At 49.1% G+C, this 13,499-nt stretch overlaps 1 protein-coding gene across 1 annotated transcript in view; it reads left to right on the top strand.

The window, feature by feature from the left end:
• The first annotated feature begins 1,419 nt into the window (after positions 1-1,419).
• Positions 1,420-13,499, top strand: part of FOXJ2 (forkhead box J2) — a 20,963-nt gene continuing 8,883 nt past the window's right edge. Inside the window, exons 1-7 of the mRNA XM_055085714.1 lie at positions 1,420-2,533; positions 8,365-8,711; positions 10,663-10,737; positions 11,547-11,615; positions 11,798-11,938; positions 12,416-12,653; positions 12,785-12,831. Of these exons, the coding sequence (XP_054941689.1) occupies positions 8,379-8,711; positions 10,663-10,737; positions 11,547-11,615; positions 11,798-11,938; positions 12,416-12,653; positions 12,785-12,831 (903 nt within the window). The 5' untranslated portion in view covers positions 1,420-2,533; positions 8,365-8,378. The remainder of the gene's footprint in view (positions 2,534-8,364; positions 8,712-10,662; positions 10,738-11,546; positions 11,616-11,797; positions 11,939-12,415; positions 12,654-12,784; positions 12,832-13,499) is intronic.

Raw genomic sequence — 13,499 nt, 5'->3', positions numbered from 1 at the left:
TTTAAAGGAATGACTTTTAATTCTGACAGCTCAGGAAAATGGAATATAAGTTAAGAGTCATTTGGATTTTGGATATGTTAATTTAAGTCCTGACTTTGCTTCTTACTAATCATCTGTACTCAGAAATAGTCAATGCCTCTGAGTCAGTTTTCTCATCTGTAAAATAGGTTTAATAATAGTGCCTTATGGGACTGGGAAAAAATTAAATGTGATAATGCACGCATAGCTGAATTCCTAGCACATTGTAAATATAATGTAATTTATATATATAGTATTATATATTTAGCTAGAAGACAAAAAAAACCCTTTAATATCCAAATGTGAAATGTAGTGATCAAGCTGTAATCCTGAGTATGCATTCTTTTTTTTTAGCAATTAAAATATTTCATGGATAATATTTTTGCTTTCTTATTATTTTATGTGACAGAAAGTAGAGTACTTTGAGAAAAGTTTAATAGGCCAGAGGCTGAAATATATAAGAATTTGCAGAGGAATAATATGATTCCAGGAGGAAAAATGGAGCTGGTCTGCCTGATGGTGTTTTTTGTCTTTGGATGAGGATTATTCTATAAGGGGCAGAGAATGTGAACATTCTATACTGTGACCTGGAAAAGATTTGTTATAGAATTGTCAGGTGAACTGAACAATATTTTTTTGAACAATATCCTTTATCCTTTATATACTGTACAGTTTAAAAAGCATTTGCACATAAATGGGCTCATTTGATTCTTGCAGCGGCCTTATTGGGTGGGCAGGGCGAGCATCAAGATCCCCTCTTCGCTAACCAAGATTCCATAGAACGAGGGCCTTGCACAAATTTATAAAGCTAGATTTTCTGATGTTTAGTCCAGAGTTTTCTCCGTTGCACGCTCGTTTTTCCCTTTCTACACTCAGTCATTCCACAAGCATTTATTGAACTCCGGGACGATATCAAGGTAACAGACTAAGTTCGGCCCCGCCCCATACCCCTTTAAAAGCTATCCCAGGGGAAAAAGAAGCCCATCAAAGACATTCCTGAGAAAACCGATGTTCATCTGCATATAGAAGACAATGAAAAAAGGTCAGTGTCGCAGAATTAGCGTTGAACTGAAATTGACAGTTCCTGCGGCGCGAAACAGGGACTCTCCCGACAGACAGCAGGGGGGATGTCATCTCGGGTGGATGGCAAGCTGCACGGGGCCAAGTGGCGGGGTGGCGGCCGGAGGGGAGCGAGCGCGGCGTGCGTCCCCGGGGCCGCGGGAGGCGCGCGGCGTGTCCCCAGGGAGCGCGGGGTCGGTGGCGCGGCTCCTCCGGCGCAGCTCATCCCCGGCGGCGCGGCCCGCGGCTCGGCTCCGCCCGCTCCTCCTTAAGCCGCGCGGGGAGGCGGCGGCGGCGGCGGCCGGGCGGGCGGAGGCGGGGGAGGAGCGCCGAGCGCGGCGCGGAGGCCGGGGAGGAGCCGGGGCCTGCAGCGGAGCAGAGCGGAGCCCGAGCCCCGGCCGAGCCTTGACACCGTCCGTCCGCCTCCTGGTTCCCCGGGAGCCCGGACTGGCCGGAGCCCGAGCGGTGGCGGCGCGGGGGAGCGGAGCGGACGGGACGGGACCAGAGAGGAGGCGCGGCCGCCGCCGCAGCAGTGACGGGCGTCGGGAGCCGCGGCCTCCCGGCCCCAGCTGCCCAGGCCAGCTCCGGGAGAGCGGGGAGTACGAGAACCCCACCCTCGGGGGCGCCCCAGCAGCGGAGGCGGGAGCGGGGACGGGAGCCACCTCTCCCCCGGCCGGAGAGATGACCCTTCGCGTTCGGGCGAGGGAAAGAAGAGACCTCTCTAGGGGACGAGTCTCTTCTTCCTAGAGGCGAGGAAGATCCCCGTACCGGCCCGGGGATGGAGCTCCCGAAGTAGAGAGGGGTGATCCTTACCAAAGGCGGCGAGTGAGACCGCCCCGGCGAGCCTCCACTCCTCCAAACCCTCTCTCCTCAGTTCTGGACTTTTGAGGCATAAAGGAAGGGGGCTATGCCTATGGAGTAGACACCCTCCATCCCGTCCACAGGGGAGAGGACTCCTTACCCTCAGCGGCAGAGGACACTCCAGGGAGAGAAGAGGACTCGGCTCCCAGCCTTTCAGGAGAGGGGAAGAACTCCCCCCAACTTCCCTGTACCTAGACAGTGGAACAGGGCAGAGCCCCTCCGCTCAGATCTCCAGCGGACAGAAAGAGCCCTCCACTCCCGACAGATTCAGTTTGGGGGGGAGGGGGACTCCCCCAAGGGGGAGGAGACAACTCCCGGTTGGGAGAGGCTCCTCCCCTCGTCCCCAGGGTCACCGGCCGAGTGTGGGGACTGTGCCACCTTCCCCAGGTGGGACCTCCTTCTCCTCCCCCTCCCCCGCCCCCCGCTCCTCCTCAGGGGACCCGGTTCCCCTCCCCAGCTTGGGAGGCTCAGCCAAGTACAGGAAGAGCCACTGAGGATGGGACTCCTCATCTGCCTCTGAAGAGGGGAGTTCCTCCAACCCCAAACTCCAGTACCAAGTGGTCCTCTCCCTCTGCTGGGAGAGACTTGGAGACAGGTCAGTGCTTTCTTTCTTTCTTTCATCTTCTCTCTGTCATCTTTAGGCACTAGTGGGTGTAGGGGGCTGAGATGGTGACTCTTGGGTTTCATTACTGGGGAAGGTAGAGTTAACTCAGAACCTTCTGGGAAATGTGTTCTGAAGCTACTGGATTCAAGCCCTCATCTTGCTGCAGAGGCTCTGAGAAATGGGTTTCTTAGTGTTGGGGGTCTAAAGGGATGGGCTTCATCTGAGGTCCCTAGGGAAGTGTATGTTTTCATGCTGAGGGCAAAGGGCCATCAGAGAACACCTGCACATTCAGCACTCCATCCGCACAGTGTAATAATAATGGCAAGCCACGTTCCAGCCAGACTCCTGTGCCACTCTCCATCCTTGGGCCTTTTCATGCAGAGAGTGGGCTCCCACTAAAGTCGTGGTGGCATTTGGTGGCCTGGCCTTGTCTGGGCCTTCCGTTGGTGTTACATTTTCTTACCTGTAACCCTAGGTCACTTAATGTCCACCAGAGCTGTTCTCTGCAGCCCGCTGTGATTACTGCTCCCTTGACAAGAAAACCAGTCTGTCTCCACTCACGCTGCCTCCAGCACCAAGAGGCCTCCTCTCATGACATCTCCATTCCTGGCCGGAAGCACAAAGTCCACAGGGAAAATGGGGATCCCATGTCCCGAGGCAAGAAGAAAGGGTGCAGGGGAATGCCAGCTCCTGGGTTGAAGTTCTTCCCTAATGTTGGCCAGGTACCACTGCCCCAGTGCCCTACACCGCTCCTGTCTTGCTGACAGTTCCCCGGAAAAAAGCAGATCCTGGAGTGGAGGAGAGGAGGGTTGCTGCTTAGCCTCCTTCCAGTCTTCCATCAAAATCAGTTGACTGCCAGGGAGATTTGACCCCCCAAGGAGTTTCCTTTCAGAAAAGCACCTAATAGTCTCACTCTCTGCCTTCCTGTTTCTTGTTGAATTCTGGGTCTCTGGAACCTTGTATGTAAGTTTTCTTTCATAAGATAATAGCAGGAATCATCAAAGCCCAGACTGTTCAGAAAAGGCAAGAAAAAGGTGCCAGGAACTCCTGGCTGAGCCTGGGCTATGGGTTTAGTAGGGCTCTGCCCTTCAACCTGGGATCCCTAGCTGGGTGCCTGCTTTCCTGCCTTACCTTTAGGAAATACCTCGTCTCCTGTAAGGGGCATTAGACCCCACAGAGAGTCCAAGTGGGAGGCTTCATCTTATTTGGGTTTTTATGTTTGCTCCTTTCTCTGTCTGGGCTTTGGGTGGACTGTCTGAGTCTCTAAGTACATCCACTGGGTCCTGGAAGTTACCTGTTAGTCATGGTCAGTGAGACAGGGCTCTAATTCAGGTTTGTATGGCTGTGCTGTAGAATGATGTGCGTCTGTTTCTTACTTCAGGTGGATGTGGCTCTGTCCACATCCGTGCAAGGTGCGGGGACAGGTACACGTGTGCTTTTCAGACTAAGCCTCCAGTTACCTAGAACTGTGCGTTTCTGGTAGGCCTCTAAGAGCAGGTGCCCCTGTGCGGGAACGTGGAGAGGGTGCTGGTGAGAATGCCCAGCTGGGAGGAAAGGCTTGGCCTGCGCTGTCCTGTGGGAGCCCTCATGAATGGCTGCATGAGAGTCATCCACGCAGCAAGGCAGCCCAGTCTCAGGCCAGGACCACTTCTTCTAGGACTGATGGGAGAGCTTCATTTCTGATGTTTCTGGTCTAAAAAGCATGAGGATCCTTGGCTCTTAACTCTAGAACTCCCTCCCCCATTTTTTGAAAAGAGCCAGCTCTGTGGAACAGCAGACTGTTTCTCACAAAGTACTTTACCAGATGCTGGAATGCTGCTTGTTGAGTGGCTCAGAGTGAGCTGGACCACAACACCTGCAGGTGTCTCACTGCCACACAGTGTAACTGGCCCTGCTGGGACTGAGTTTCCCTAGCTCTCCTTGCCTCCGTGGAATCAGTTAGAAGCATATGGCTATTGAGGTGGAGTAACGATGACTTAGAGGGTGCTATTTTCCAGATCATGTCTTATGACTAGACCTAGTTCCCCCTGAAAAATAAGGGATGATATTCCCCCATTTCTTCATCCTGGGGACTAGTCCTGGCATTGGTCAGTCCTGGGGCGACACTCCCCCCAAAGGAAAAGTTTGAGATTCTGACATCCTGAAAACTATTGAGAACTCAGTGCAGGTGTAAACCACTGCAAGTTTGCTACTTCCAGGCTTACCTGTATGGTCTGTCCATTTTCTAATTTTCAATTTCTAATATTATCCTTTTTTTCTCATTTAAAAATGGTAATTGCTATACTTACATAACACTAGTGCTTTAAAAATTTTAACTCAAGGTAATCCTCCCAACAACCATGTGTAGGTACGGTTATCACCTCTGTTTTCCAATGAAGAAACTACAACACAGAGAGGTTAAGTAACTTGCCTGAGGTTGCACAGCCAGTAGGTAGTGAAGCCAGGATTGAAACCCAGGCAGCCTGGCTGGTGATCGGTAATGTGGCAGACTTAGCCACTGCTCTATTAGTTTCTGCGTTATGTACAGAGCAGGAAATTATCATTCCTTAATGTCTGACCTTGGCACCATACAGAGAACAATTACTGACCTTTCAGAGAAAATGGGAAGAAAACTGTGCCAATTATTTTGGGTCTTACATGTCTCACCCAGGATCAGCGCCCCCCCCCGCCCCCCCGCCCCCCGCCACCATAGAATGTCTTTCTGTTCTTCTCTGCCTTTCTCCCAGTAGTGTGGTGTTCATTAGACGTTCCATGGATGTGATGGAGCCTGCCCTTTGGCTGCCTTTCCCAGTTTCTATGGGTATTTCCTTTCAGTCTTCCAGCTCGCAGAGAAGAATGTAGCCTGACTCAGGTTCTGCCCCAGCCCAGTGGCACGAGGCCCACCTGGAGAGAGAGGTCTGGGTAACTAGGTTGGTTGGACTGAGAAATGGAAGTACCTTTTGTGTGCCTTTCTAATAATAGCCCTGAACATTAGCCTGGTGCCATTATTTTGGGGAGTGTGGAATGTGTGGCAGCCACTGGCTCTTTAAGCTTCCTTCACGTCCCTCCAGGAATACAGCTTGGCCAGTGTTTATGACTGCATCCCTTTTATTGAAAGGGGGAAACTGAGGCAGGAAGACTTCAGGGAGCAAGGGGCGGTTAGGGACATTTAGTGAGTTAACGTCAAGGTTTGGAATAGAATCAAGGAACCTCATTCTCTGAGGTTCCACACACTGGGCTGCCCTTCAAGAATGGGGAAGTGATGGGGGTGAGTAAGTGGGATGGGCTTAGGGAGAATGCTGCTGAAAGATCAGAAGGATCTTTTGCTGCGTGTCTGTCGGAAGATATTTGGAGTGCTGGGGCCGTATCTGGAGGGCTGGCTGGGAGGGTGCTGGAGAAAGGTTAAATTTAACCTCAGTGTCCTAACCTGGTACTGGGGAAGCGCTAGGGAAGGGCATAGAACAAGTAGCAAAAGGCCAAGCGTGCTTCGCTTTCCGGAATTCACAGTGATTGGCACTGCCAAATGGGTTCTGTAAACCACTTTGACTATACTCTCATGTCCTTCTCTGTCCAGTGTCTGGAGAGTTTCAAATGAAATGTCCCCTGAAGGCTTCTGTGTACTTAAGGTGAGACTTCCCAAGGATCTTTAGCAGGAGACAATAGGGAATAGGGTAAAACTTCCTTACAGACCCAGGAGAACCCTGGTCATCGTGAACCCGCTCATTGCCATGTTCCCGTTCAGCTGGGATAACCCAGCTACAGGACCAGGTGGCTGCCCTTCGCACCCTGCTTTACCCCAGAAGCTGCGCTGCTTTGACTTAGTAAACTGCTAGGAGGTCTGAGGCTTCCTGGAATGCTTCAATGTCCCTATTAGTTTCCAAGTTTCCGTGGTTTTAGGGCAAGATGGTGGTGGTGGAATGGCAAGGAGAGTGGTGAGGAGAGGAGCTAAGGGTAAAGGGGAAACCCCATCGTGGTGCTGTTTCTGAACAGGGCCTTTAAAGTTTTTTCTCCTGTCAAGCAATTCTTGGGTTGCAGTTGGGTCTCATGCTGCCCAAGCCTCCGAGGCGCTAAGGTGTTTCCTTGAGCCTTCGGGGGTGGGCGTGTTGCTGGCGAGGAGTGCAGGGCAGGGGACATGGGTGTGCTTGCAGAGACCGCGTGGGTGGGGAACTTGGGGAATTGGGAGATGAGTGAGAATGCTGACCCTTCGGAGAATGTCTCCAGGGGAGAAGAGTCTGTAACAAGAAGAGTGAGCCAATAGCCTGAAAGATGTGTTGGAGGCGGAGACTGGGGTAGGCAGGCATATCTGCGATTGAGCTTCTAACTACAAAGTGTGTGGATGTGTGTGTAGTTGTATGTAACGCTGGTGCGTATTATCTGGGTGTGGATTTAGAGGTTATATACAGAATAGGTTTTCTGTCCAGGATTCTGAGGCATGTTAGTCTTGGACGCCTCGATGGACCCTCAGCAGGGGTCCGAGGAAGAAATCCTAGCTGGAATCTGGCCGGCTGCGCAGGCACGAGCCGGTCAGGCAGCAAGCGCCTGGGGGTGGGGGTGGTGGTGGTGGTGGCTGGCATCGACCCCAGGGGAGAGCCAAATGGCTACCAAGAGGTTCCTGCCAGCCTTTCCAGATTCTGCGATACAGATCTCACCCACCGGTCTTCACCTTCCCCCACCGAGACGTCACTCTAGCTGCACCTCTCCGCCTGCAAGAGCGCCCAGGCTGCGTGGGTGGCAGCCGGGCGTGCAGACAGCAGGCGTGGGCGGGTTGGCAGCGTCAGGAGTTTGCATGGAGGTGCAGCGAGCGTGCGTGCCAGGCCGGGAAGGAAGGAGAGAGGAGGAGGGCGGGAGAAGGGGAGCTAGCCCTTAGCCCCAGAGTGGTTATTTTTAGCCCGGCGATCTGATTGTTACCGGTGAGCGCGCAGCTGGGTGTCTCCCTGGCTCAGTGCAGCAGGGCCAGCCGAGAGGTGGGAGGGCCTTGCCAATGACTTCTTCCTGGTGTCGGTGTCTGTGGGCGGGAGCTCGCCAGGGGGAGCTTTAAAGGTGCCAGGGCAGCTGTGCTCGGGCTCCGTTCGCTCTGTGTGTGACTTTGTGCCCTATGGGTAACGTCATACTGTGTATCTCATTGTGATCTCTGGTCGTGAGCCACTGTTGATGTGTCTGTCTTGCATCTGTGCTTGGCTGGTTGTCACATGTAACTTATGTTGGGAAGTATGTAATATGCCTCATGTGCACGCGTATGTGGGATAAAACGGGTGGGCACTGGAATGGAACTAGCGTGAAACATCTTTCAAAGTGTTGGGGCGTGCTTCATTGGTGTACACTTGTGTTTACTCTGGTGGTTTTTCTTTGCACATTCACCCGTGCTATCTATCTGTGGATGTTGAATGTAAATATAACAAGCATCACATAATCGGAGAATAGACTTTGGCTGATTTTACCTGCTATTTATTTTATTTTATTTTTAAAATTTATTTCTACATCGTTTAAAAAAATTATGTTATAGGGCTTTAAGTGAGAAGAATTGAGGGAATAGCTCAGTTTGGTGGGCGGTTTGATCTCCTTTTTAGTCCTGTGCGAAGGGAGAGGCCTCTTGGCCATGTTCCACGTGAAGATGTAGAATAAGTACCAGTCTCTCACCTGGTAGGTAATTGGTGACATATCCGTTTGGGGGTTCTGGTAACACCTGGTCGAGGGCTATCCCAGGAGAGGAGTCTTCTACAGGAATTAGAGTGGGAAGAACCTCTCCTTCCCTTAAAGCCCTAGGATTTGTGTATTACTTGGCCACCAGTAGCCACAGGTAATATTTGTCTATTCTGTTTTCCTCTTTTTCCTCTTCTCTGCAGAACCCAGAAGTACCATGGCTTCTGACCTAGAGAGTAGCCTCACCTCCATAGACTGGCTCCCCCAGCTGACCCTCCGGGCTACCATCGAGAAGCTTGGGAGTGCCTCCCAGGCTGGGCCTCCAGGCGGCAGCCGCAAATGTCCACCAGGCTCACCCACAGATCCTAACGCCACCCTGAGCAAAGATGAGGCAGCCGTCCACCAGGATGGCAAACCCCGATACAGCTATGCCACCCTCATCACCTATGCCATCAACTCCTCTCCAGCCAAGAAGATGACCCTCAGTGAGATTTACCGCTGGATCTGTGATAACTTCCCCTATTACAAGAATGCTGGCATTGGTTGGAAGGTGGGACGGCTTCTATACCCTGAGATGATTCTTAGCCTTGACAACCTTTTCCTCTACTTTTATCTCTTCCTATAACCTGGTCCAGTTCACTCTGAGCGTCTCAGAGATGTGTGAACTTAAAAATCTCAAATCTCCCATCCGTTACTTTTTTTCCAGAGTTGAACAACTTCCGTAAGGTGTATCGGGGAAACGCCAGTGATACCGAGCCACTAAGTGTAGTTATGGGGGCAACAGGATGCTGACGCTTATCAGACCCTCTTATCCTCTGGTTCATTTCACAGATATTTATTGCCACTCTACTCTGTTGAAGTCACGTGCAAAGTGTGGCATTGCTCCATCCTACCTAGAGGTAGCATCTCATCAGGTTTGCAGAGCTTCATTCCACATAGTCATCATCTTTTAAAAAATTGTGTACGAAGAAAAAGAATAATATAATTAGGTTCTTCCCCAACAGCTCATCCACCATGCAAGGAAGGAGAGGATAAGTTGTTTGGCTGGAGATAAAGGAAAAAGGGGCCTCCTCTTCCAAGCAAAGAAGGAAGACTGATGTTCTCAGTCCTTTGGAGCAATCACTCGCTTGCCAGTAGTTGAGTAGGAATGGGGATTTAATGTAGGTCTGTCACTCTGTAAATCACCGGCTGACATACAAACCAGATGATGAGCTGGAGACTGTTGAAAGCATTTAGTGTTTCCTTTAGAAATATGTTCCTGCTAGCTGCCACAGCCTCCAAGCCACCTCATCCAAGACATGTAGCAACAATATTTCTTTCCTCCAAGTGTGACCATTCCATGGGCTGTTGAGAAGACAAAGGCGAAGTGTGCCTTGTTTCACTCATAATTTATATTTTGTTATCATTTACATCATCAGTTTTTGCTTTTTTTTTTTTTTTCCTTGGCCATACCACTCGACTTGTGTGATCTTAGTTCCCCGAGTAGGGATCAAACCCACGCCCTTGGCAGTGAAAGCTCGAGTCCTAACCACTGGACCGCTGGGGAATTCCCACATCATCAGTTTTTAAAACATTGTTCTTTCGCTCCTGATAGAATGAATTAAGGAACTGGGCAGATGTGATTTTTTTTTAATTGAAGCATAGTTGCTGTACAATATTATGTAAGTTATAGGTGTACAATATAGTGACTCACAATTTTTAAAGGTTATACTTCATTTATAGTTATTATGAAATATTGGCTATATTTCCCATATTGTACAATATAGCCTTGCAGCTTATTTTATACACAGTAGTTTGTACCTCTTACTCGTCTGTTCCTATATTGCCCCTACTCCCCTCTCCCCACTAATAACCACTAGTTTGTCCTGTATATCTGTGAATTTGCTTCTTTGTTATTATATTCCCTAGTTCGTTGTATCTTTCAGATTCCACATGTTAGCAATATCGTACAGTATTTGTCTTTCTCTGTCTGATTATTCCACTCAGCATAATGCTCTCCAAGTCCATCCATGTTGCTGCAGATGCAAAGTTTCATTCTTTATTATGGCTGAGTAGTATTCTGGGGTGTGTGTGTGTGTGTGTGTGTGTGTGTGTGTGTGTGTGTGTGTGTGTGTGTGCGCACACACCCCACATCTTCTTTATCCATTCATCTATTGATGAACACTTAGGTTTGGGCAGATGTGATTTTGAGGCATTTATATACCTGTTGTTAGTTGGGTGGAAAGATTGAAAAACTCCATGATCCGCTTTCTAGAGAAGCACCTGGTAGTCAAATTTACAGCCATTACCTCTCATCAATTTAATTGCTTCCTTTTTCTTATCTCATTGCTCTTGCTATCTGATAGGTCATTTCCTCCATCAGTATAGTCAAGAGGTGCTTTGTTTACCCTGATACTTGAACTTCAGTGTGTGTTATATCCCTTTGTGTCCCTCTGTGCACTACTGGAAAATTTTCTGCTTTGCACAATGCTCAAATCTAACTTGCTTCTCTGCTTCCCCAGAATTCAATTCGGCACAACCTTTCTCTCAACAAGTGTTTCCGGAAGGTGCCCAGACCTCGGGATGACCCTGGGAAGGTGAGAGTCTTCTGTAAGCGGTGAAGGGAGGAGCAGGAAGGAGCGAGAAGTAGTTGACAGCCTAGAGTCCTATGGCTGTTTTAATTACCCAGAAGAGGAAATCATGTTAATTAGAGAAGCAGCTTTATTTTTTTCCTCAGAGGAAGAGCTTGGTTATCAAGCTAGTGGGTCCCCATGAAAGTGAATGACTAAGGAAGACTGAAATTTTTTTTAAATAGAAATATTTATTTTTAAAATGGACTTTGATGCCCCCTTTTTTGTGCATGGTGCTCTTTCTAGGTGTGAAAGGTGGGCTTAATAACCTTGGTAGGAGTTTTTCTATATAAAAATCCCATGGTTTTACCTTCAAAAGAGAGAAGGGATAGATCATCCTCTTTGTTAGACAGCTGTGGATGCTGAAGTCCAAGAGAGTTTTGCCTCAGATCACATGGAAGGGAAGGGTTGGTCTGGACATTTCCAGCTCTTTGAACTAGGTGCTGTGTTCTGTCCCTCTAGAATGATCGAGGCCTCAGTGAGCTGTTAGGACAAATTTAGTCCTCAAAAATAGCTGGTACCCTCAGGATTCTATGTGAATTTCCAGTCATTTTTCTTTTCTTTCTTTTTTTCAAGGTTCCAGATAGATGATCTTCTTTAATGTTAATGTTATTTATTTTTTTAAATTGAAGTATAGTTGAATTTCAGTCCAGTCATTTTAAAAAATATAACTCTTATTTTATGTGAAAATCCCTTCAAATGTCTACTTTTCCAAAGGTGGGAATGTCCGTATATAATGATTTTTTTTTCTTTATGGGGATGGGTTCTCCTTCTAGGGCTCTTACTGGACAATCGATACCTGCCCTGACATCTCCCGAAAGAGAAGACACCCTCCCGATGATGATGTAAGTCTCCGCCTCAATGAGATGCCATTTATGAGCCAGCTGCTCCTTCCACATCTTTGCCTGCTTTTTCGGTCATTTCCTAAATTTGGGGCCAAGGTCAAATACCAGCAGGTGTGGAACCATCGGTCTTAGGAGGATGTTTAGCATCTGCTTATAGATTTCTCTTCTTTCACAACCCTCAGCTATCCCAGGACTCACCAGAACAGGAGGCAAGCAAGAGCCCACGGGGAGGCGTTCCAGGGAGTGGAGAAGCCTCCCTGCCTCCCGAGGGGAATCCTCAGATGCCACTTCAGAGCCCCACATCTATCGCCAGCTACAGCCAGGTAGGAGGTGGAGGTGGCCAGGGATATAGGGATGGATGGGTGGATGGATGGATGGTTGAATAGATTCATATATCTGTTGGTTCAAAATTATGTGTTGAGTATCTGTGCTGTAGTAGGCAGATAAATTGGGAAAGAAGGAGAAAGGGAAAGAGGGAAGCTGAGAGAGAGATGGAGAGAGAGAGAGAGAGAGAGACAACAAAATTTTAAGAAAGATCAGAAAGAAAGTGGTGAGAAGACGAGAAAGAGAGCCAAAAAGTTTATGAGAAAGGAAGGAGGACTATGGATGTAGCACAGGAGAAGGGCAAGAAGCTCCATCAAGATAGGAACGAATGAGAAAAGAAGGAGAAAATGACGCTCATTCATTGAAAAGGTGGGAGAGGATGTAGAGGACAGGCAGGCGAACTTGGTGTCCACTACAGGGTTGTATTGGTCCCTCCCGTAGGACATGGATCGAGTCTTTCTTACCTCTCTCTGCAGGGCGCAGGGTCTGTGGATGGCGGAGCAGTGGCAGCAAGGCCTCCAGGCCGAGAGAGCACCGAGGGTCCCCCTCCCCTGTACAACACCAACCATGACTTCAAATTCTCCTACTCAGAGATCAATTTTCAGGATCTAAGCTGGTCCTTCCGCAACCTCTACAAATCCATGCTGGAGAAGTCCTCTTCCTCCTCTCAGCACGGTGAGTCTGGAGTGGGGAGGGGAGCAGAGACGTCCTTGGGTTTTTGAACAGATGGGGACATTCTCTTCTTTCCCTCTTTCTTACTTGTAACACAAGGAGAGGTTGATCACTGGTCAGGGAAAGCATGTCATGAGCCAAAACTGCTTGGAGGCAGAGCTCTTCTGGCTTAGTTCTGGAGGACAGCTGTTTCAAGAGGCGGGCTGGGTCATTAGTTTCAGTAAGTGAGTTGGAGGAATCCCCCTGTCTATTAGAACTAAGGGCCATGATTTTGTGGCTGCCAGCAAGTCATTCTGAGGATGGCCACTAGGGGACAGCAGTAGTTTCCTTTTACTAAGAATCCCTGAATTTCACTGTGAGAACAATTTTATTTTATTTTTTAGCGTATTTATGTTAATTTTTATTAGGAACAATTTCAAACAGATGCAAAAATAGAGAAAATAGTATAGTAAACCCTCATATTTTCATTGCCCAACTTTACCAGTTACCGATATGTTAAGCTTGTTTTATTTACCACCCAGCTTTTCTCTTATTTTTTTTTTTTTTTTTTTTTTTTTTTTTTTTTTTTGTGGTACGCGGGCCTCCCTCTGCTGCGGCCTCTCCCGTTGCGGAGCACAGGCTCCGGACGCGCAGGCCCAGGGGCCATGGCTCACGGGCCCAGCCGCTCCGCGGCATGTGGGATCCTCCCAGACCGGGGCGCGAACCCGGTTCCCCTGCATCGGCAGGCGGACACGCAACCACTGCACCACCAGGGAAGCCCTTTTCTCTTATTTTTTAATATTTTTTTATTTTTTGTGGTACGTGGGCCTCTCACTGTTGGGGCCTCTCACTGTTGGGGCTTCTCCCGTTGCGGAGCACAGGCTCCGGACGCGCAGGCTCAGTGGCTAT

This window comes from Physeter macrocephalus, chromosome 6, assembly GCF_002837175.3.
Source record: "Physeter macrocephalus isolate SW-GA chromosome 6, ASM283717v5, whole genome shotgun sequence".
Lineage (NCBI taxonomy): Eukaryota > Metazoa > Chordata > Mammalia > Artiodactyla > Physeteridae > Physeter > Physeter macrocephalus.
Note: the sequence above shows the minus strand (reverse complement) of the source record. Positions and strands in the feature narration are given on the sequence as shown.